Here is a 24,849-nt window from a genome sequence, read left to right as displayed (position 1 = left end):
GTTCCCAAGCAGGTGCAATTGTGGGTTCTTAAATATAAGAAAAATGCAGGAAGACTTCAAGTGTTCGTGGACACGGTATGTTCTGTGTTCGTAACATGAGGTGAGGTGCAGACAGATGTGCCTTCCTCCCTGCCCCACATCACTGGATTATCAGGTGCATTTGCTGACACCATCTTTTAATAGTGAAAAAGCAAAAATCTCAATTTGACAGAATCCATGCTTGGATAAAGAAAACATTCCATGCTACAATACAAATTATATAAAGCACCTGCTAAGGTATATAAAAAAATTTAGAGAAGCACACAACTGTTGAATGTGCTCAGGCAGCTGTTTGAAATAGGGTAGAAATTGATCTACTGATTTTGTTACTTCTGTGGATATGAGAGCATTGAGACAGTTGCTAAGATGGCAGCAGAGCTTGTCTTGCATTACTGTTTCTTGTGACCAGAATTTCCCAGAGTACAATAGTGATGTGGTCATGACAACAGTTTTCAAAGAATGATACAGACAACTAAATGGTGAAATAGCTGATGTAAGTTTGAAAAATGTATTTGGGGTAAATTTCAACATCTCTAACCTCCATACCATTGCAAATTCTTTACTGCCTTTTCTTTTTGTACCATGTTTCTTAATTATGAAACTGTGTACAGACAAAACCCTGCAATGACAGTGAAATCGCAGTGTGTTGAGTACTTTGTAGCTGCATGACTCCAGCCCACGGTGAGTGTAAGGTAAGACACATGCCAGGGAAAGAGATTATGGTCCTCATAAACCATCTTGTAATTTTCTGTGCACCTGTAAGCATGCCAGAACTGCTCCTGTTTTCCTTTTGCATCTCATAGTTTACTGTTTTACTAGTGGTTTTCCCCACATGGTAGGTCGTGGAACAGGAAGAGGGGAGTTATTTTCATTATGTCAATTTGTTTTTTCCTTTTCAGTCCATATGGTCAGGAAGGAGAGAGCACTAATTTATTTATGGAGGATCCGTTTTATGGACAAGCTGAGCTGGAAATGCCTTCATGACTGGCTTAGTGTTTTGTTTGCTTCATTTGGTAAATGATGGTCAAGTACCCACATAATTAGTGTTGCTTTTGTCTTGTTCATCTCTTTGGTGTTAAGTAGTCAGGATTTTGCCTGGAGGAAGGCAGGCAGTATTCAAAGACACTTGTTGCTTTTGAAAACTGAGGTATAGAAAAGTAAGGTCTAAAGTAGACACCTCCATGATTTTTTTTTTTTTTTGGTCTGTTGTTTTATTTATTTTTTTCCACTTTATTTGGGAATTGATTTGAAGAATTATGAAGCTGTTTTCTGAGTACAGTCTGAAAGCAAAGGCAGATTACTTTGTTGACTATTACAATAAAATTATGCTCTTAATCAATTGATACCTTTATTGGTGTGAACTAGTGACTTTATTTAAAGTTGAGATTAGATAAAGAAATAGTTCCTTGTCGTAGTTATTGATAGCAGGCTAAAAAATACTCTTGTAAACTGCAGGAGTTAACTCCTCCATTTTCAGACTTTCACTGTTGAATAGAGCAGTGTATTGGTTTTCCCATTGAAAGGTCTTTTTTCAGTATTTCAAATTTTGCTTGACTTTGTTTTATGGCAGATCTGAGATTTTCTCCTTTTATATGTACATGTCTGCACATCTGATCACTGTTCTAGGCAAGTGGAAGCCTTAGGTGCAATTAATGGTTGGAATGACTGATTACAGTCTCCTAAAATAAGCTCCTGAATGGTAATGGTAGTTGGAGTTAAAGCTACATGCAGGCGTTGTGCTTTTGAGCAGTCAGCTCTTTTGGTTCCTACATTTAATGTAGTTTCTTCTCAGTGAACATTTTTTTTCCCTGAAAACAGAGATTTCTGGGAATGCTTCAACCCTCAGAAGGGCTAGTTAGTGCAGGATAATAAGAGTAGTAGCCTAGAAGGTTTTAATTTTCCATTTTTGTTGCAATTGGTGGTGTTCTGGCCATGTTTTTCTGACATTTGGGAAAGGTTACTTTGCACTCTTACGGAATTGCCTTGAAGGTGCTTCAGACAGAGAATATGCTCAATTAGCTTAATATATTCCTGTGGTTTGGGGGTTTCTCTAGTTTAAATTGTGCTTCATGGGTTTGTTTAAAACACTTACTTTGATTTGCCCTGTGTGTTTGGGCTGCTAAGTCAGTTAGCAGAGGTGCTTTCATTGGCAGTGTCTTAGTTTGAAGTGTAAGGGAATTGAAGAGAAGGTTTCTTCCAGGAGTTTTTGGAAGTTTCTGCCCTGATAGGCCTGACAGGGATTAAATTGTTACCTCCAGGGTACAGATGTTGACAATTTCTGTGTAACTTCAGAGCTCAGAAAGAATTCCTTTTCTTTCTCATCCTCTTTGAAGTGAAAGTATTCTAAGTAGGCTTGGAGGCATTTTAAACAACATATATTTGATTAGTCCTCTTTCAAGTTGGAATTGAGATACTACATATATGTAGACTGTGTTTTTTAAATACAGAGAAAACCACATTATTGTGTATTTTTAAAATTTGTGAAAGCATACAATGTGAAACTATTAAACTGATAAACTAAATGTTACTAATGCCTCATGCAGCATACAAGAGTAAGTAGGAAAGACACTTTTTCTTGCATAAAAGCCATCCTTTTCTTCTTAGTCTTGCAACATCAGTTTATTGGCTGAGCATTCTGATGTTTTTCAGTACGTGGAGTGTACTGCATTCAAGTAACAATTGTCTCCTCTAAGATTCTGGAAAAACTAACATTTTGAAATTGGTACATTTCAGAAGAAATCATTATGGAGGAGCATGCTGTTTTCTATGGTGTGAGGGAATACTGCTGATTTTCTTAAGGAAATATGGCTGTATTCTCTTTCACTGCACGGGAGGCGCTTCTCATAGTAATGATATCAAGTGTTGTTCTCTGCTGTTTGCCATAGGCGTTCTGAGGATGACACTGTACTTGATAGATTTTTCTCCTCTGTGGCATCCAGTGTAATCTGCTTTAAAAGAATTGTGATGATCAAGTCTACTTGCATTTCTAAAACAAATGGTTTCTGTTCTCAGGCAAGCTAAAGGTTTGAAGATAACTTTTCATTTCAGTCAGAGGGAAAGTCTGGTATATTTTGACCTCATGACTTAAGCTTGGTCTTATTTAGTTGTCCTTGATTCATGGAAATGAGTTTTGCTTTATCTTTGTATTGCAGCAAAAGAATACAGTAATGGTTTCTGTAAAGTTGTGTATAAAATTTCTGTGTATTTTTCTGTCTTTGAACTGTCTGTTTACAAAACAAGCCAGTCTTTCCTTCCTTTCACTGTACCCAGGAATTTAGTGCTAAGGTAGGTAATAAATTTATGTGCATAGTTTGTTACCAAAATATCTCTTCTCTTTTTAATAGCCCTTCTGTCTCTGATTTCCCCAAAGATTGTTCCTCATCAATTATTCTGCCTGTCTCTATTCCCTTTGCACTTGGTTTAATATGCCTTACTTTGGAGTAAGAGAGGTATCTTCATGAAAATATGTTAACTAGAGAGAAAAATATTTTTCCATCACAAGTTAGACAGTTTTCTGCAGTAGCGCTCTAGCTGGGATGTTGATTTCCAGCCTTTTATTGCCTTGGGGAAGGTTTTGGGGAAAGTAACGAATGGGACTTAAAATGATGGAACAAATTCCATTATAAAAATCAACGGTGCTTTTTGACACGCACTGTTTTGTGTCAGTGCTTTTACTCGGATTTTGTCTGTTTTACGGATTTTATGATGTTGCTGGTTTTGTTGGTATTTTTGTATAATGATGCATAGCTGCTTTTAGAGGTAGTATCTTTTTAAAAGACCAAACCCACTCAGGTATGTATTTGTAGCTGAAGGTTTTGAAAAGCTGTAGTATGATATCATACTTCAAAACCAAGGTGCAGGCTCTGTCAGTACCCTCTAGTGTTGAGCAAGACAGTAGAGCGTGTCTGTTAATAATTCTATACAGTACTTGTGGTGTATTAACTCAGAGGCAGTATGGCAAAATGTGTATTTCAAGTGGAAAATGAGCCTGCTAAGCCTGGCTGATAGTTTGATACTGTTCAAGTTAAAACAATTGGGACTTCAGCTAAAGGTCTCAAGATACTAGATCAATAAGAAGTTATTATTCAATTTCTTCACCATGTAAAAACTCAAGTATCAAACACAACTAATGTTCAATAAGTTGCAAAGCAAAACCAACTTAGACTGATTTTTCCTCATGAAGCATTCAACTTAACTATAAAATTTGATGTAACATGTCAAAAATTGGTAAATTACAGCATTAGACAGATTCATAGGACAGGGCTCATCAGTATCTTGAAATATGGGTTGTCTAGATGCCACACAGATTTGGAAATGTTTCAAAGGTTATTTTTTGCTAGCTGGTAGGCTACAACACTCTTAGGCTTTCTCCCTGAGTCTTTGCTACCACTCTTAGATTCAGGATACTGGGTGAGGTAGACCCAGTATAGCTCCTCCTATGTTCTTATTCCTTCAACCCCACAGAAAGGTTCAGGAGTTTCACTGTTTTATCTTTGAAAAATATCAGAAACAAGATTGAAATTTAAGACTAAAACTAGTTTACCATGACCAGATTAGAAAATAATATGTGCAAGAGTAAGACATCTCTTTTTATGGAAACATCAAAACAGAAAAGGTTCTTAATGTAAATTAGATGCGTAAAACACTGGTCATATTTAATTATTACAAAAATGCATACTAATCCTGTAATTTGTGATCATCCTTTAAAATATAATTAAAATTGTACAAAAAAAATTACTTTGCAACTCTACTGCTTGCAACAAAATGCTGCCAAAGTGATATTCAAGCTGTACAGTTTAGCTGCCAAAGTTTTAAAGAAAATTAAATCATTGAACCGTGGAAAAGTGACTGCATAAGCACCTGTAACTGATGTTAGCTGAAGTGCTAAACCAGCTTTTGGCAGCATGGCCTCTTCTGCAGGTGCACAGAATATTTTCTTTGTGTCAGTTTATTCAACTAGTACAGTTCATTAAGTATTTCATTTGAAGTTGAGAAATGGGCTGGGAATTGAAATAGACGAAATACTTATTTTCACCTTTCAATCTGTGAATAAAAATAAGGTGTGAGAGTCTAAGATCTATTAGTTTTTAAATCTTATAGGATATATTACCCTAAAATGATTTATTTAAATTCAGTAACTACAGGTAATATGCTGCTTAAAAACCCAATGTGTTTAATAAGATGAATACTTCTTGCTGTGTTCAGCAAGTTGGATGACTAAGACAACTTGTGTTTTAAGTATATCTGGAGTTCAGTTTCTTTTGACATGTGGATGCCATTGGAAGGATATTAAGCTTAAAAAAATATCCGACCAAAGCAAAAGCCCCAAACCTCAGCCCCCTCCCAAACTAAATCAAAAAGCCTCAACCCCCTCCCAAATCTATCAAAACCAAAGCAACCCCCCCCCCCCGTGTATGTGGAAATTCTAATGTAGCACATTTTTTCTCACCAAAATAATAATTGAAAAACACAATATGTTTTAAGTGGCTGTAACTTTTAATCTTGTGTCTAAAAATGTAAATTGTAGGACATACATGAGTCAGTAGATGGAAAATACAGAGATTCACAAAGATGCTTCTCTTGTACAAGAATAAGAGAAAGCCTGGCCCATACTGGAAAGTGCTGTTTTTTTTTAATAGCCAGTGTGTTTTCACAAAACTCTTTATCAGTCGCCCCACAAGGGAAGGAGTTGTGCATTTGTTGTGAGCTCACTGATCCTTGCTCCAGGTTTCTGCTGTAGCTCCTTTGCCTTTATCCAGTCTCTTCCATGTGGTACCTGTAACGTTGGAGCACAGTCATGGTGTTCCCTGGACTCCAGTAAGCCTGGGTAATCCCTGCTTGTCTGACGAGGACCTGAAAATAGGAACACTGTGTTGATAGAGGTGAGAAGATCCTGAAATTGCTCTGTATCTGACCCATGTTATGACTTTAAGTGTAAGAAAAGGATACCTGGTTAAGGTCCAAACTCAAGTCCTGTCTTCTGGAAGCTCTTTTGAGAAAAACATCCTCTGTAGATGGATATGGCCTAGTGCCTTGAGAAGTGATTAACTTCTTATCTTATGGGTGTGGATTTTGATCCTGTAAACAGGATTTTTATGATTGAAATAATGCGTGTAGGTGATTATTGCATGTCCATCTCTGAAAACACAAAAGCTGTAAATGTAAGCATTCCATAGTTGTTTCATTTGGCCCTGTTAACACCAAAGAAATTCCATTCTGGTCGTAAAAACTGAGAGAACAGTTCTTGTCCTTCATAACTGACACCTGACTTAATACATTATAGCACATGCAACCAGAGAAATTTTTTTTTTTTTAATAACTGCTACTGAAAAATATCACCCAAAATATCTGTTTAAAGCCATCCCCGAGTTTTATTTGTAGGCCATTGCTTTCGTTTTTCTTTGGAAGAAAAATTGCCTCATTTGGAGTGATAAGGAAGTACTTTATCCTGGGTTGATATGTAAAAGACAGCTCTTGCTGGAACTGGTTTTTCACCTGTTTGTAGATTTAAATCAGTTGTCTTAACTGTTACACCATCCTAATTCATTAATCTTCTATCCATGGGAATTTAAGAAGTGCACTTTGGGAAGCACAGCTGTAGATTTGAAATTGTATTGATAGGTGCTATTATAAGCAATTTGAGTTAACTTTAAACATAAAAGTCATATCATCATAGCACTGCATATTTAAAAAAAACAACTGTGCAGTACCATCACAAGGTAGAACATACTCGCCTGTGCCAGTTACATTTGAAGTGAATGGCAGAACCATTCCATGATGCCTCAGGTGGTGGTGAGCACTATGTCTGAGGTTGGCCAAATTCACACACTGATTGCTTAGTGCTCTCAAAAAGTGCAGACTGGAAGAACTACTTGTTAATGTGAAAATTTCCTGATGAAAAGGAGAAAAATGGGCACATATATTAATCTTTTATGTATTTAAATATAAATTAAAAGCTTGCTTGTAACTTTGTGTCCAGACCCTGACCTGTTTCATGACAAGACCAGTTTAAAAGCAATTTTGGCTTCTCGATATAAATGGTAGTTGTTTTGTCTGTTCAGAGCTTTTCTATCCAAGAATTGTCCATTCTGAAGTGCAATTTCATATTTGTGCGTATGCTTATAGTATTTAGGTGTTTTGTTTCAACTGATTTGAAATGTTGTGATTTTCTCAGAAGGAGCTCTGAAAAAATATGCAGGTAGGAAAATAATTTGTCTGTCTGTCCATGTAGGGGTAATTTGGAAGCAGGCAGCAGAGTAATTGTCATTAGTATGGCCTTCAACAGCTGAAAGTTTGATGCACACTTGATGGACAGCTCTCTTCCCATCATAGTCAGCATTTTTATATCCAGGAGCAGCATTTTAAATTGTGACTTTAACTGCCTCGGTGATTTATCATAAATCTCTTTCTACCCACTTACAGTAGTCTGTCCAAGTGTATCTAGAATTATTCTTCCCTGTTACCTAGAAAAACCAACCAACCTCAGAGAATGTTAGTTGTCACTGATGCTGTAGCACAATACATGTGTGCTTGTGTTTCCTGTGTTCCTTGGTTTGTCAGCTTACCTAAAATTCATCTGAGAGTGTTTGCATCCAAAGCATTGCTGAAATCGATTTTTAGTACATGATATGACTGCATTATGGACAGCTCAGCCTGCCAAAAATTCTCATGGGTGATAAAGTCTGGTTGTCTTCAGCATTTATCAGCAACCTACAGCCTAAATTTCAAAGAATAAAGGGATTTCAGGCTGGAGGTGGACTGTACTTTCCTGAGCAAAGAGATGTTAAAGCAAATGAGTGAAATTAAGGTAGGATGGGAATAATAGTTTTTGTGATATTGATCATATTGAGTGGGACTCAACTGTCTAAATGAAGGCTGGAAATCTGATGCCAGAACTCAGAGCCTGGAAACCCTGTAGAGCTTAAGGGGACCCCAGCAGGGACAGCTGGAGCCCCAAAGTTCCCCTGACCATGTTTAGATCCTGAAATCTAGATCTTGCACTGTTTACCTGCAGTTGCACACTATTCTTGAACACTTCACTTCTAGTTTGTCAGGCTCCTCCTAACATCATCAGATGCTGATTTTTGAACTGCAAAGGGTTTCAGTGAGGCAGAACACACTCTTGGTTATGGTATGTGTTAATGTCTGTGCACAGCTTTTTGGTGAAATTTAAATAATTTCAACAAACAAAGACAATCAGGTTACATCTGGTATGGAGATGTTTCTTCTGCCATTGTGTTGATGGAAGTTTTCACTTTTTAATTGTACACACATGGCAGAAATCTCTCTTCTGTTTTTTTTTCTTCCCTAATGCAACCAATTTAAATCTAAGTGTGGTTTCTACCATATGCTTGTTTCAACCATATTTGCAGTTCAAAAAATATTTCCAAAACATATGAGTTCGGAGAAAATACACTGTTAACCATGAATCTGCATAGATACTGATTTTTGAGGGTGATGATAGCAAAAAAAAAGAGTGATCTACCTTGGTTGAAAATAAGTGATAGACTTTAAGCAAGGAAAACTGCAGGACTTTTTCCTCATCAGCTTTTCCAAGAGTATTTGTTGTGCGTAAGTCTGACACATGTGCTTGGAAGGTGCTATGGTACCATAATAGAAGGTACTTTGCAAATTTTTAAAGAATGGGAAGTACATTGGGAAGTGATTGGGAATGGGAAGTGATTGAGGTTAAAGGCTGTTATTATGAGAGAAATTTTTGGGCGTGTGTTTCAGTTTTTGTTGTCTGTGAACTCCTGATGCAGTGATGCAAGATGAGGATAACTGTTTTCTTTAAAACTGAGTTCCTAAAATACAAAGTGCTGCTTTGGCACAAAATAGTAGTGCTTATTAAAAAAAGTGTTTCTATATCAATTTGGTATGCAGGAAGGAGTTTCTCTCTCCCTCTCATCGTTCAGGAAAAGATGGATTTTGTGTTTGAACTTACATTGGTTGTTATAAATGTTCAGCACAAATGTAAGAGCGTGAGTAGAATAACATAGAAACACAGCATGACTAAAGGAAAGCTGTAAGGAAAAATGCAGCATTCCATTTCCTGACAGAAGAAAACGGATGGCAGAATCTCTTAAAGTGCATGTAATTTTCCACAGCGTGTCTGTAATAAACAGTATTGCTGATGGCTTTTCAGTACATTTTGCTCCTGGCTGAGGAAGATGGAGATGTACGAATTCCAGGTATGTATGGATAGGGGATGCGGTCCAGCTCCTGAGTCAGGCTGAGTCTGGGGCAGTACATGTGGGAAGATTTCTCTTTGGGAATGCAAGGGAGCATGCTTGCTTCAGAGACCTGAGTGTGCAGTGCAGAGGAGGCGGGGAAAGGCTGGAAAAGGAAAGGAGCCCGTGGGAGAGGCGCAGGCTGGGACGCAGCGAGTGGCATGGTATGTGTTCTTATAGCAAGGAACAGCAGAGCCACAGAGGAGATGAGGGGAGATGGAGCAGAGTTTGTAAGCTCCAGGAGCTGCTGAGAATTGCTGCCTCATGAAAGGGAATAAGGGACTCTCCTGCAAAGGAGGGGCAGTACAGCTTCTTCTCTTCCATCCAGTTGTTCTCTTTGCTGTGGATTTTCTCCTATTAACAAGCACGTTTTGATTCAGTTTAGTTCTCTAATAAGAGGTTTGTTTTGTGTTTTTGTGATGTGCACATGTAAAACAATAAGGGCAAGATGGACTGTTTTGTAATTTTAGCTAAAGAGTACAGCTGACTTGGTTCACAGACATATTATGACGTGTGATATTTCTGTACAAGAAATTATGTTACATGTCTGTAAATACATTTTTAAAATGAAGAAAATACTCTGGTTTTCTCTTCAAGTAAAAAATGATCTGTAGGACCCTAAAATTTACAACATACTGAGAGAAAAGAAAAACGCTATATAATAGCCAAAAAGTCCAGTTGCTTTTCTGCAAGTAAGGAGGCATTCCAGATGAGCACCATAAATTTCATTGCTTCATGGCAATAAGCAAAAATTCACAGGAATAAAAAGAAAGAAAATAGCTCAAGGCCATCTTCCCAAACTGGAGAATGGTATTCTTTATAATCCTGCTGCTCTTGCAGACTTAGATTTCAAAGTTTAGACAGTTGTAAATTTTGTTTCAGTTTCTTTGGAAAACTTTGACTTGCTTTTTAGCAAGTGAAAGGAGATGTTCAGAACTGAGGATGGGGAAGCATCCTGAGGCAGTCAATACAGAGAGCAGACAGAAGTGCTGAAGTGGTGTGGTACAGGAAACCTCTTCTTTCACCTGCTGTGTAGCTGCTGGAACAAGCAGGGGTCTTGTCTTCTGGCACTCACAGGGTTGGGGGCCTTCATCTTTCAGCCAGAGGAATGAGGAAGAAATGAGGAGTTAGTTTAGAAGACAGCTCAAGAAAAAAGCAGAAATCTAATTTCAGAGTTTTGGCTTTGGGAGGAGGATGAGCTTGATATAAATTGATGTTTTTGTGTGAGGTCACTTATCCCCCTCTCTTCCCATCTTTGACCTCTTAAATTGACTGTGGGGAATTTATTGTACCTTCTTTGAGTTACTGTGGATTTCTTACCTTGGAAAAAGGAGGACAGAAATGAGGAAAAAGGCTGGGATGATGGCTTTGAACAGTGTAAAGAACAGTATGTTCATTGAGTTGTGCAAGTTTTGCAAATAAAAGTATCAGCGTAAAGTTTTTTCAAGATTCTCTTTATTGTTCATGTTAATGTCAAAAGGAGTTGGAGACTAATTTGTGTTGAATCACACAAAAATGTTTCAGCATCTGTTTTCAAACTGTTGTATTGAAGAGACAAAAAATTGGATACAGCCCACCAGAAACTTTAGTCATACACAGAAAATTTTATTTTAAGGTATAAGTATTTATCTTGAAGAAGGGAGTAACTTGTATTTAGCTTTTGTACAGCTTCTTACCAAATATGCTTAGAGGGGAAGCAAATTTCTCCTCAACTTCATGTGAAGACCAAGAATATTTGGGTGGAGAGATTTGGTTCATTTTTACTGGTTTCTACTTTGGAAAATCACACAAAATTTGGTGATCTATCCCTTTCTACCAAACCTTTTTGTAAAAATATGCATAGCTTTGGTACAAAGATGATAATCACTCAGCAGTAAAAACAATATTCATCTTCTGATATTTTAAGCATTCCCTTTGTACCAGGTCACAAATTTAAGTCTTCTGCTTTTCTTACTTTTCCTGCAGAAGTGAGCATAGAAGAGATTGCCTGCATATAAAAACTTGCTCACCATGAGGAAGGGTTAAGAGTGTTAGGTTCTCTGGTTGCCCCTCATCAGGTGTTGATATTTATGCCAGCTATATTGACAAAGTTGTGCTAAAAGTGAATGTGGTAGTCACTGCAGCTTTGTTAGCATATAACGAGAAAACTGTTTTATAGATCTAATAATTATGGCTGCCATCAGCCCCAGCCACTGTAATAAGTATTACAATTGACAGCTGTGATCTTAATTTCACTCACTTGATGGTACATGTGGTCACAGGTACATTCAACTAGTCATTTGTTTTTCTGAGGAGGTGCCTTTTTTTCCTGTTTGTCAGCAGTTTTTACCTAATTTAGGTAGCTCGTGAGTTGAGGTCTATTATGTCAGTGCCTAAAAATGTTATCATTTTTTTAGCTGAGGAAATCTGAAATGGTACAACCCTATCAAATCTATTAATTTAACAGGTGGATGTTACCACAGATAGGCTTATATTTAACTGTTGCACACTTCTCTTATTTAACCACATGAAGCTTTCCCTTGTGCTGATTTAGCATTCCTGAACCTTTGAATTCTGTTTTGTCTCGCAGGCACACCGCTTCTGGTACGGAGGAGCAGTGATCCAGCTTTGGGTGCACCTGCTGACTTCCCAAGTGCTTCTCATCCCACTGACCCTGGTTTAAAGCATGTTGTGGCAGTAGGTGTCATGTAATTCACCTTTTTCTTAAGAGCAAAACTTTTCTTACCTGTTGGTATATAGTAGTTTTATAAGCTCTATATATATTTGGATCTGTAGCAAAATGTATCATACTCATTTTCTGTAAAATAGAGAATTTCCTCTGTGGTTCTGTTTTTTGTTTATTTATTTTTTTTTAAAGAGATTTACATAAAGCTCAATGGTCTCATAAGGCATTGGAATATGAACTGGACTTTGAGCAGTTGTTTATTTGTTCAGTATTATGTTGTTCAGTTTACCATTGCTTCTTAAGTCTTGCATCCTTTTTCAGTTCTCCTGTTTTCTAATGGCATTTCTGTCATCTTTGGTACCCTACTATTATCCTGTGTGGTCTCTTCTTTATCTCACTTTTGTGTTTTACCTGACTCTTCCTTTTTGAGGGCAAATTTATTTTCAATATAGTTATTACTAAGTTCTATTGCAAAACCACAATTAGTGAAGATGCAGTAACTCTTAATCATATGTTTTTGCAGACTGTCTTTAATCTTCTTAAAGTGATGCTGTCTTAGTCACACTTGGGCCACATGTTCTACTTTGCAATTTTAAGACCTGAAGCTTTGTGTGTAGGGAAAGTGTTCCTACATTAGTTATAAACCAGTGAAATTCTTTAGAATCTCAGAATGTCACTTGGGACACATAAGTGTCTTGAACAGAATAAAGCTGGTTTTTACTATTTGCCTAGAATCTCTGGTGGGCCTAGTTCTGCTTTTCTTTAGACCACATGAATGCTGGCTTAAATGATGCTGCTGCTTTCATTTGCTTGTAATATTTATACCTTTTCCCCTTTAGATTCTCTGTACAATGTTGTGGTTCACTCCTTGTCCCCACCTGTGCAAAACAATTTGTTACTGGTCTATTTCAAAACAAAAGAACACTCAGAAACCCAAGTCTTTGTTTGGTGCAGAGGGGATGTTGCAGACTAGATCACAGCTAGTTTAGAGCAAGGTTCCACAAATGGCCGTGTTGACACATTAGGGAGTAGGGGGAGAGCTGGGGTTCAGTGACACATGCTGGGGCTGGGAGCCTTTCAGCTGAAAGTGTATTTAAGACCAAACCTCCAGTTCAGTTCATGTGAATAAAGGAAGTGAATACACAGTCAGTTGACTTGCGTGCAAATGATCTTCTACGAGTCTCACTCTAACACTGAAATTCTGAAGGCCAACGCAGGATTTTAGTTGACGTTTTATTGTTTCTTTTTGCATGGTCAAATGCACGTGCACCTAAATATTTTGTGTGCACCTTTTTTTACAATGGCTTATTTGCTAAGCAATTTGAAGTCTGAGACTCTCCAAGTACATTATGATGTTACCAGGGGCTGAACTGTGTCGAAGTTCTGCATCATTTGTCAGGCCTGTTTGAACTGAGAGGTTTTTCTTGATGTTTGTTGCAAGCACTTACGTATTAATGGAATACTGACTTAGTCTGATAAATGAAAGTGCGAAGAAGAATTCTTGGTTAACAGTGCAGATCTTACACTCTTGGCAAACTGAGAAATATAAAGTGAGTATGTCAGTATGTAGTGCTGACCCCTGGTATTTTATAACCACAAAAATGGCAAAAAAAGGTTGAAAAATAAGTGAAATCTGTTTCATTCCAGGGTGTGTTTTGAATGCTTTATAGACCATCAAAAAGAAAAAAAATAACGCTTTGTTGAGGTGGGTTTTTTACTGTAATTTTAGTGGTGACAAGTGCATTTTACGCCATTACATGAGGATTGCAGTAATACATGGAGGTTAAAAACTCACCATGCTTCACTGACTTGCATCAGTACAAAAGAGCCCTCTAGGCCTAAGGGAATTCTCTGTGCTAAAATACAGAGCATCCCTCTGTCACCTGTAGGGGCGACAGCCAAAGCTGGACAAGTAATGGGGGCAGAGAAGGACTTTTTTTAATATACCATATAAAGTGGAAGGGTGGGAGTTGAAAGTTGTGATTTGGTGGTGTTCTGGTTTTTTTGTGAAAGCAGAAATCTACTACATCAAAATACATTAGACTAACTCTTATTTTCGCAACAGTACCATTTCTCAAACTTTCATCATCAATCATACTGAAATAGGCTTTGGCATAATGTTGTGGGAAACACAGAAAGCTTAAATAACATAGGTTAAAGTAGGTACAGATTGTTTTCAAACATGCAGAAAAATCAATATCTGACAAATGAAAAAACATGGCAGAAATAACCAAGCGCTGCATTTTGAAAATAGCTATAGCCTTTCAAGTGCTAAAGCACTATTTAGAAAAAATTAATTTATTCTGTAAATTGCTGCTGAAATTTTAAAATTAATACTGAATTTCCTTTGCCACAAACCAGAGATTTTTTTCACATTAAACTGCTTACTTTAGTCACATGCAAGTTAGAAAACCCAGAGCTGTTGCTAGATGCAACATTCTTCAGTACATGTAGTGAAAATTAGGTCTCTGTACTTATGCTACAATTATCTTAGCAATTACTTTATAATTGAAACTGACTTTCATAATTAGCTGAGCTGTTTTGGCACTTCTGGCGTTTTGGTGTTTGGTACATGTGGAGCTGGCAGAGGGCTCTGTGTGGCAATGCTTGTATGCTGCCTTACACTGGTACATCAGGGCTTCAGCAGGTTTTTGAGAGCTGACTACAGGGGATTCTCTCAAGACAGCGCTGATTTACCTCCTGGAAAGTGCACTTCAGTTGTACAACGAGTAATGCATGAAACAGGACAGCAAACATGCAGTAATACAAGAAAAGAACTGTGCTATCCCATTCAGGTGAACTGGTTGAACCTGATGAACCACTTGAGCTGTTCACAGTATTTACGGCATCAAGCAGAGTATGTGCTCTGTTTTTCAGATTTTGTCCCATTTATTCAAAGGAAGATCTGATTTTTAAAATTCTATATGATGATTACTAAAATTAGAAAACCTTTTCTGAGTGACCAGGTAGCTTGAGGAGAATTAGAGCTATTCTTTCCTATTTTCTCTGACACATCTTAGCTGCAGTTTTAGCCCCAATTAACAAAATACTTATAGATCAATCAAAAACCGATAGTGAAGTCCAGCATCTGTTCCCTCAGACTGGAAGTCATTTAACAGATGGTACAAAATTTGAGTTTCTTTTTTCATCCAAACCTCTCTTTTCTTATTGTGATAGCTGCCACTGAGAAATTTAGAGACAGCAATCAAGGAAAAGTAGGGGTGTAACACACATCAGAAATTGTTATTGAAGAAGAAGTATTTGTTATGAATTTTTTGCTTTGTTAAAGCTATTCTTTAGCTCTTTTGCCAAGTTAGGATCACAGAATCCTGGTCGGGCTTTCAAGAATGAAAACCACCTTCCCTAGGTATCCAGAGAGGACTTCAGGGATACAAGAAACTAATCCAGAATTAGTTTAATCTACTTATATACGTTGGTGGGTTGGGCAGAGAAGTGATTGAGAGCAGCCCTGAGAAGAAGGATGGGAGGGGTGATAGCTGGTGAAAAACTAAACATGAGCCAGCAGTGTGCACTTGCAGCCCAGAAAGTCACCTCAAGCCTGGGCTGTAAAAAAAGCATGACCAGCAGGTCAAGGCAGGGGATTCTGCTTCTCTACTCCATTTTGGTGAGACCCCACCTGGAGTGCTGCATCCATTTCTGGGGTTCCCCAGTACAGGAAAGATGTGGCCCTTGGAGTGAATCCAGAAGAGGGCCATGAAGTTGGTACGGACCCTAGATCACCTCCCCTATGAAGACAGGCTGAGAAAGTTGAGGCTGTTCAGCTTGGAAAAGAGACGGTTGTGTGATGTCGTAGGAACCTTCCAGTATCTGAAGGGGGCCTGCAAGGAAGCTGGAGAGGGAGTCTTCATCAGGAACTCTAGTGACAGGACAAGGTAATAATGGAAAACTGCAAGGGGACATTTAAGTTAGATATGAGGAAGAAATTCTTTATGGTGAGGATGGTGAGGCACTGGCACAGCTTGCCCAGAGAAACTGTGGATGCCCATCCCTGGATGTGTTCAAGGCCAAGTTGGATGGAGCTCTGAGCATCCTGGTCTAGTGAAAGGTGTCCCTGTCTATATCAGGGGTATTGGTCTTTGTGGCCTCTTCCAACCCAAGCCATTCTAGGATTCTGCGATTCTACTTCTGTGAAAAGTTCTGTGCCCACAGCTTTGCTCTGCTTTCTGGCTGTAAATGGCCTGGCCTCACAAAATTTAGAAATGGGTGCGTAGTCTTCAGCTGGGGATCTCTGGAGGGAGGCTCTGCAGTGGAATTGAGATGGTTGAAACCTTTCAGAAGAAACAAGTGTTCTTGGGACATTTAACACTTGCTCAAAACTGGTCCCCAGTTTGCTGAGCGGAGATGCAGTTTGGAATTCTCTTCACCAACCCCTGTGTTCCTGACTGGATCTCTCTGCCCATCATGGTAGGGATGAGATGCAGCGAGGCAGAAAGTCTGAATTGAGTAGCTCAGTTGGTTTGGTGTTAGGGAGTAGAATACATTGTACTGCTCTGCTCAGTCCAGTTCATCCAGGTAGTAATTGCTAATGTGTAATTATAATATCTGAACTTTTGTTTCTGGAGCTGTTACTTCAGCTTGTCTCTGATTTTGCCCAGGGACAGACTTTGTCTACTATCATAAGACTTGGTTTGTCAAGCGTTTTAGACAGAGGACTGTGATCCTACTTGAATTGGAAAGAATTTTACATTAATTCTGGTGGGACTAAGGTTTTACTCCCTCTTGTTAACTTCCTGATTATTATTTTCTGCTATTTTTTGCATGGCTTTCTTTTATAGTTACATGTTTTCTGGACAAATACTTTGGTTATCTTGGAGTTAATCAATAGGATTGGGAGATTAAATTGTATTTATCCATATTTAAAGATACAATGAGATGCTGGATCAATTAAAGAGCTGCTCCAGTGGCTCAATACAGTTTCAATTTTTGCCTGCATATGACTTGAAATTGACTGTATTTTATGCATTGTGGACATGTAATTTGCAATTTTGAATAAGGTTGATATATAATTAGAACATTTTTATGTTTCAAGCTCTTGTTAAAAAGGGTCAAAACCTCCTCTGGTTCTTCTGGCTGTTAATTGTGCTTGTGGTGTATTAGCCTTCCTGATTAGGAGTCTGCTAATTAGCATAATGTCCACATATGTAAGGATGCAGCTTCATACTTTGATCCTTTTATACGGTATTATATACATATGTAAATGTAAAGATATGCTACAAATTCAGCTACGAGTATTACTTTCAAAATGTGTGTTTCAGTAAAAAAAACAAAAAACCCAGAAATATTAGTTTGTTTAATCATGCTATTTAAAAGTAGGGCAGGGCAGAAAAGGTCTTTTACGGCACAGTGGTGGAATAATTCCATAGAGTTTATAACTTGATTCAGCAGATTTCTGCTAAGACTTGAGCTAAGAGACTGCACTGCCATGAGGGTTTTAGAAGATAGAGCTTCTGTCCAGTATGTTTACTGGAGTAGGTCAGATAGTTTTTCTTTCTGGTCCTTTTTTATGTGTTAGAATTTCAATATTAAATTCTCCCATAGATATGTGATAGAATCATGCAACGCTTTGGTTTGGAAGGGACCCTTAAAGGTTGTCTGGTTTCATCCCTCCCACTGTAAGTGTGAACATTTTCCACTAGATCAGGTTGCTCACAGCCCCATCCAGCCTGACCGTGAATGTTTCCAGGGACAGGGCATCTCCCATCTTTCCAGACAGCCTGTTTCAGTGTTTTGTCACCTGCTTTATAAAGAACATCTTTCTTTTATCTAGTCTAAATCTACCCTCTTTTAATTTAAAACCATTACCCCTTGTCCTATCATAGGCTCTATGAAAAAGTCTGTCTCATCTTTCTTATTGGTCCTCTTTAAGTGTTGCAGAAAGTGGACTCTGAGAAGAAAACGAGATACTGGGAGAAACACAGTATTTTTTTCAGGAACTAGTGGTGCTGGTGCACTTGTAATGCTTTAAATCCATGCTTGTTGATGTATAATAATCAGACATCAAAGTAGATTTGGAAATAGATCTTAGATATTACCATGTGTGTTGGAGGGTGAAGGCAAGACTGCCTCCCTGGTGTGGTGTGGTCTCAGGCTGTCATTCAGAATAGCAAGGTTTTTAAATTCTGGAAGGCATTTGCTTTTTTTCTGGTAAAAGTTTTCCAATTAATAATTTAACTCTTGCTCTTGAAAGACTGCAGTGTGGAAAGGAACAGATCTGGGGAGATTTAAAAGGATTTTCTGTCATTCAGCTGGGGAGATCCAAACAGTTGGAATTTTTAAAAAGGGAATTCTGATGCGGGTGAATCCATTTATAAAGCAACTACTGTGTGTCTGTTTATGCTGTGAAACATATATAGAACACTTCTAATCAGCACAGGAGCTTGTCAGTATATTGCTTTTGATGTCTGATTAGATGATCATAGGGACATCTGCAGTGAGTTAGTTTTGAAGTTGTTGGTGTGAGCACTGCAGGAACCAGAGCTGTGTGGCACTCTTACACCATGAAAACTGCTGCTCTTAAAGAACATATTATAAATCCAGCTCTGCAGCAAGCTGAGGGCTGTCGAAATAACAAAAGCCATTCCTTCTCAATTCTCTCTGCTGCCTTCCAGCCCTGCACTGCTTTTTTTCCCTCCTTCTTGTACTGTGTGCTGTGGCATTCTGTGTCAAAAAGAAATTATTTTACATTGTAGAGAAAAAAACCTAAAAAATGTAAATTAAATGTTTGTCAGAATACTAAATTGTTCATCTGAAAAAGGACAGAAGTACCCTGTGGTAATTTCCTCTTTTGAGGGTGCAAGGCAGTATAGGTGTGTGTGGAGAAGTGCTCTTTATGTTCCTTGCACAGCCTGTGTGCCAGAAAAATGGTATTGTTTTACCTGTGTTGTTTAAAATGAGCAGTGGGTGTAATTTATATATTTTTATTTCAGCAAGATAAGTAGATTTTTTGTGATTTATTGTAATAAAAGCTAATAATGAATGTTCTGTGATGTTAATATAGTATATAAATTATCAATAAAAATGGTGTAATCAGTGGAAGTTGTTATTCATTGTTAACAGGTTGTTTCCAATGTGAGGAGTACCAGCATTGTACTGACTATGCATTATAGAAAGTATCTTGAATGAAATCCTCAAAGCTCTTCATCATTCTTATGTTAGTAGGAGAGAGAATTTTGTTTCCTCCTTAACATGAATTTTGGGTCTTGACTGCAATTTTGAAAATACTTTATTGTTTATACACCTTCCTCACTTGTCCTCTGCCTTGTGCAGTCAGGTCGATAAGATTTAGGTGATCCAAGATGCCTGAGAGACTGAAACTCTTTGCTTTCCTATGTGGCCTGTCTTATAGAAAATGTGGAAAAATTAAAGGGTGGAAATAGGAACTGTTGACAAAAAAAGGGGCAAAAGGTCATGCTGTCAATGCTGTTGACGCATACTCATCTCTATAGCTACATCTTTGGGGTCCTACAAAATACTGTCATTCCATCTGGAGCAGCTTTTAGCAGGCAGCTTATGCAACAGGCTCATGGTACTGAAATTGGAATGAAAATTAGCAAGTTCCTTCCATGTCTGACAGTCAAAAGTGGAAGATGACAGTCAACATGGCTCATGCATATCATTTACTGTCAAGCTCTAGAAACACTTAGCTAAAATAAAATAGGTTCTCAGTCAGTGTCCTACTGAAATGTCTACTACTAAGTAACTTCCCATAAGTATAGTAATCCAATGGACAACTAGGAACAATGTCAGAGATCGTTGATATTTACCTAGACACAAATGTTGCTGTGACATTAGGAAAAAAACTCGCTTTGGATTTTTTAATATGTCATCTTCCAGTGCACTGTTGTATGAAGTTGTTTAATATTTGTGTTTCTCCAAAAATCAGATATGTGGCTTTGTTTCTCTTACAGGATTGACAGTTATTCACACTCTGAGGAAGTGGGGTTTCTTTTTCGTTTTTTTATTTTGTTAGCTGAGGCCTTTTCACCACTAAATTACCCAACATGTTTGAGACACTTTAATCTGGAGATTTGTTCTTCTGTGTAGCTGGTGTCTCAACTAATCTGGATTTACAGGTTTTTGAGGTGTGAAAATAATAATATAAGTCTCTTTGAAACTTGCACATTTCGTTGGATATTTTTTATGGCAGAAGGTCCTGATTTTACTCCATGCCAGTGAAACAATTTCTGACATTGACAACTGAAATGGAGGGAGGAATATTTTAGTACTTCTGTATACTGTGTTCTTTTGCTGTTGCAGATGTTCTGACATGTTTGAGTCGGAAATAATAAACTTAGATCTGTGTGAATATAGACCAAAATAGTAAGGGTGAGTCAGTGAGCTTCAGAATTTTTAACTAACATCCCACTTTTGATTTTTGTCAGTATTTGCAATGATTGCTTCTGGCCTCTAATGTGACCTTTTGTTATAACATTGGCAGTATAAATTTTCTGAACTAACTTTAAATAAATAAATAAAATTAAGACATAAACAATATAGTAAATTGGCAAATCTTTAGCTAAAAGGAAGTGATTGGACTGTAGAATAACTCTGTTGATGCAAGAGCAAATTGTTGCCACTATTATTCTGTACTATGAGGGACAATGATTAGCAGTTTCTGAGGCAGTCTGGTAATTGAAGATGGACATACCTGTGGTCTCACTTGGCATAGTTGTTCTTACGGCATTTTTCTGATCCTAAGGACCTTATTTGCTTGTTCAAAGTGTTGCACATTCCAAGCAGTATCATAAGTGGGAAAAAATACCCCCCAGAAAGATCTTATAGGAACAGTTGTTCCTGTAAGATTTTTTTGGTTTTGTTGATGTTTTTTTCCAGAACAAATTGAGTAGTGGCTTATGTTTTTTAAAAAAATTGTCTGCTTTAAAGTACTAGTAGCAATAAGTTTTTCCTTTAATTCGTCTTGATTTAATATAGGTTTCAATATGGATTTTTAAGCTCCTCTCTAAGATTCAAGTAAAAAGCTTCCTTCTTGTGTCAGTCCCAGGAGAGGCTATAATAACCTCTTCTCTGTGTTTGAGTATTTGAACTGTACCATGTAATGTGACTGCACTGAAGCATCTCATGGTATCTTTGAGAGCATATCACAGTATCTTAGAGTTAGAATTTCTCTCTGTTGGTATTTGTGCTGTTGTCTGTGTGGCAACTGTCTTAGAGTGACGTGAACTTGGACCTGAAATGAAAGATCTGCTGTTTCTTGTAGCATACTTACTCCATTGACCTAATAGGGTGCATCCAAGATGATTACATGTTTTAACACCTGTGGAGATAAATTGGCCTCCTCCTTTTTCTTTCCTCTGCCTTTTGGAATAACGAAGTACAATCAAGTTCATGGTACATCTGTCAGCTTTGCAGAAACAAAGGGAACCCCCTTCTTTTCACCTGGCCTCACATCAGTCAAAGAATATGGTGAAAGTTCCTCAGATGTGCCATTTGCTTCCAGCCCAACTCCTCCCTTTCTTTTATGATCTGCATACATTTTTCTGTCCTTCAAACAGTAGGGTGAGAATCAAACAGAAGTACATTGTTTTGGGGTAAAGTAATTTTGCAAGCAACACTACTGAGCAAGGGCTAGTTAGTCTTTGTTGTCTCATTTTTTGACACTTTCCATTAAAGCCCAAATGAATTCTCTTTCAGAATATGAAGAAGAGACATATGCCAAGGTGAATTTTATGTAACACTTCTATGAGAAATAGTAAGCATGATAAAAAGAAGAGAGACTGGGGAACAAAACCAGATCAAATGCATTTTAAGTCACAAAAAAAAAAAAAGAAAATCTCTTTATCAGCTGGTAGAATTATATCCCCTTCAATCTCATTTTAAAGGACCTAGCCAAAATATGGATGTTGCACCTTAAAACTAAGTAAATCAGTAAAAGTAAAGGGCTGTGAAATATTGCAGTTCTTACAGACACATGTGCTTGTTGCTCAGATGTTTCTGTTGTGGTATTCTTTTCAGCTAAGGAGTGTAGTCTTCACTGTATATTTCTTTTAAAAGAATATAGGAACATTTTTCCTCATATCTGTGTAGCATCACCATAGCTGCCAAGGTATCACATACTGCCCTGTTCTTCTGCAAAGCTGTGGGATTTTTAAATTATTGGTATTGGTGGAAATTCTGTGGCACAAAGACCAGCTATGAGATCAGTGTGGCCAGTGTATAAATGTATCTGCATTTCCTTCATAAGAAGTATGAGCCGTCTTGGATGTTTTTGAATTTTTGAGAGAGTGAATTCAGTCATGTTGTGTATCTGAAGGAAGAATATTCTGCAAAGGTACTCAGAAAATGTTGGTGACTGAGGTGGTCTGCTGTATAGTGGTGAGAGCACCTTGAATTGCAATGTTTTGCTTCTCATGAAAAAAATGCAAAATTCTTTATTGTAAGTCCTTATGTTCCTACTAAGGAGGTTCAGGGGAGTAGAGACAGAAGCAAGAGTAGTTTTTACACAATATTTTTATTATTTACTAGTTGTACTGTAAATTTCTAAATTGCAGAATTAACTTGGGGTAGAAGAAATCAGTTCCACTTCAGTCTTCAGACCATTCTGTCTCTGGTTGGCTTTTGTTAAGCCTGGGAAAGTGTTCCATCTCATCATCCAGAAGAAAAGGGAAATTGGGTCACTGTTCATAGGCAAGTCCATCCATTGGTAACAGGGTGGTATGAGATGGATGCTGTTTTATGATCAAACTGATAGTCTAGTTAGTGCATGCAAGAGAATTTATGGTGTATGTTTTTTCTCTCTGAAGCACTTCAGAACAGAAGAAATACTGTTAGATTAGGGATTACCATGGTAATGATGACAAAGCTGTCCTTGAGTATACAAAACACTGAACCTGTGATTGTGATTGAACACTAAACTGATGATTGCTTTATGCCTGGCTGTGATTTGCTGCCTTTTTACCTTTCATTGTCTACTTTGTGTGTAGCTGTTGCTTTCAAATGGCTGTTCTGAGAGGCATGTTCATAACTTTATTGTATTTATGTCATCAGTTACACAAACACTGATATTTACAGGTAAAATTAGTTCACCAGAACCGGATGCATGCACTCATCAATAAAATAATTTTTTAAAAATTATGTTGGCAGTATGCCAGAAGATTATAAGACTTTTGGGAAATTAATCTGCTGCCAATTACATATATTTATAATACTACACAAGTGTCTAAAACATCAAATTATTGATGTTAGTGCTGTTAAAATTACTTTTCTAGTAATCAGACTTCTAGTGTCTGATGTGCTGGTTCCTTCTTAAAGTCAGGAGCAACAGGCAGATTCTAGGTTTATAGTAATTGAAATTTTCTTGAAATCATTAGATATTTAGAATTTACTACATATCATTCTATATTCATATGAATGTGATATTGGCTATCACATAAATAGTTGTTTATTATTTGTTGAATAAGTAAGATTACTTCAGGTATAGTTTTCTCTTCCATTGCTGCTAGTATTTTGTTCTGTAACAACCAAACATACACATCAGGGCTGGTTGGCAGCTCTCTTCAGTCTGGAAAGCAAAATCCAAGTGGGAAAATACCCTTTGGTGTAATATATGTAATTTATAACAGGTTTATTTTTCTTTTAAAGTAGTTAATATAATCTACCATCTTTGATGAACAGGTAAAGTAATTTTCAAGCAGAAGACAGAAGAATGTCTTTGCCTGTTGGGAGAGCCTGCTGGAAGCTCCTTTTAGCATGAAAGTGTGTCTTTGGGAAAGAAATATATAGTGATGCTACCCACTAATTCTATACATGCATATGTAGCATATATATTCATGTAATGCCCTTTGCCAAGAATATATTTTGAGAGAACTGAATTTGCACCTCAGGTACCTTGTTGTGAAAAGAATAGGAACTAGATCAATATATTGCAGTTCACAGGTAATGAAAGGATGTCTGTGCAAAGGAATCTGACAATACAGCTCACTAGAGAGTAAAACTTATTTTCTAGCAACACTGAAATTTGAGAAGGACCAGGATACCTGGGCACATCTGCCATGAATCTTGAATGGCACTGTTGGGATCAGCCCATTGACCCTTTGTAGCCTCTCTCTTACCTAGGACTATATTTAGTAATGTGCTTGTCCTGTCATGAATTTGGCCTTTTTTTGTACTGGGGGGCTGGGGATGGAGCTGGCAGGTTTGGTGTCCTCCTGTGTGCTGGGCTGTTTCCCCTGCCCTGTTGGTGCAAAGACCCAGGGTTAGGACAGACAGGCTGGCTCAGTCTCATCTGTTATCTTGTTATCTGTGCCCTGGCTGGGTGGGATCTCCCTGCTCCTGGCTTGGTGGGGCTCCTGCTGCCAGGGTTGTTTCCTACCTTCCTGCCCAGCCAGTGACAGGTCACAGGTGGGGGATGTCCCTTGCAAACTCAGCTTTATTCTGGCTGTATTTTTTTCTTTTAATTTGGACTTTAAGTAGCCCCAAGTCAAATAAGAACTGCTAGCCAATAGAATTGTGGGGATTCATGTTGATAATTTCCCCTTGCTTTTGGAGTGAGACTGGGCTGTACACTGCAACTGGGGAATAGGAGACTCCTATTGAGGAAGAAAAATTGTTTCAGGAGTGTTCTCCTCCAGTCTAATACATTTTTCCTACTCTAGATAGCACTTCTGGGTTCATTATAGCCTACTCTCACAAGTCGTCATTTCTGTCTCAAGGCTGTTGTGCTTTCCAATGTAAAGCAGATTGATGCTGGCACATTTTTTCTATTTTAATTTTACAAAGTTGTCACACTGAAACTGTGCCTCATATTGGAAGTGCTTTGAAGTGAAGAGATAAACAAAGAGCTAAAATAAAATTAAAAAGGAGTATGAACAACATTTCATCTTGGTTTGTCTTTTTTAAGAATAAGCTGAATGGATGTAGTACCCTTGTGCCACTCTA

The 24,849-nt window shown here is 37.8% G+C and overlaps 1 protein-coding gene across 4 annotated transcripts in view; it reads left to right on the top strand.

The window, feature by feature from the left end:
* PARD3B (par-3 family cell polarity regulator beta) overlaps positions 1-24,849 on the top strand; it is a 383,975-nt gene that overhangs the window by 118,682 nt on the left and 240,444 nt on the right. For all 4 annotated transcript variants that reach the window (XM_056496182.1, XM_056496185.1, XM_056496183.1 and 1 more), the window contains one exon: positions 11,839-11,945. In XM_056496182.1, the coding sequence (XP_056352157.1) occupies positions 11,839-11,945 (107 nt within the window). The remainder of the gene's footprint in view (positions 1-11,838; positions 11,946-24,849) is intronic.

This window comes from Oenanthe melanoleuca, chromosome 7, assembly GCF_029582105.1.
Source record: "Oenanthe melanoleuca isolate GR-GAL-2019-014 chromosome 7, OMel1.0, whole genome shotgun sequence".
In the NCBI taxonomy this organism is placed as follows: domain Eukaryota; kingdom Metazoa; phylum Chordata; class Aves; order Passeriformes; family Muscicapidae; genus Oenanthe; species Oenanthe melanoleuca.
Note: the sequence above shows the minus strand (reverse complement) of the source record. Positions and strands in the feature narration are given on the sequence as shown.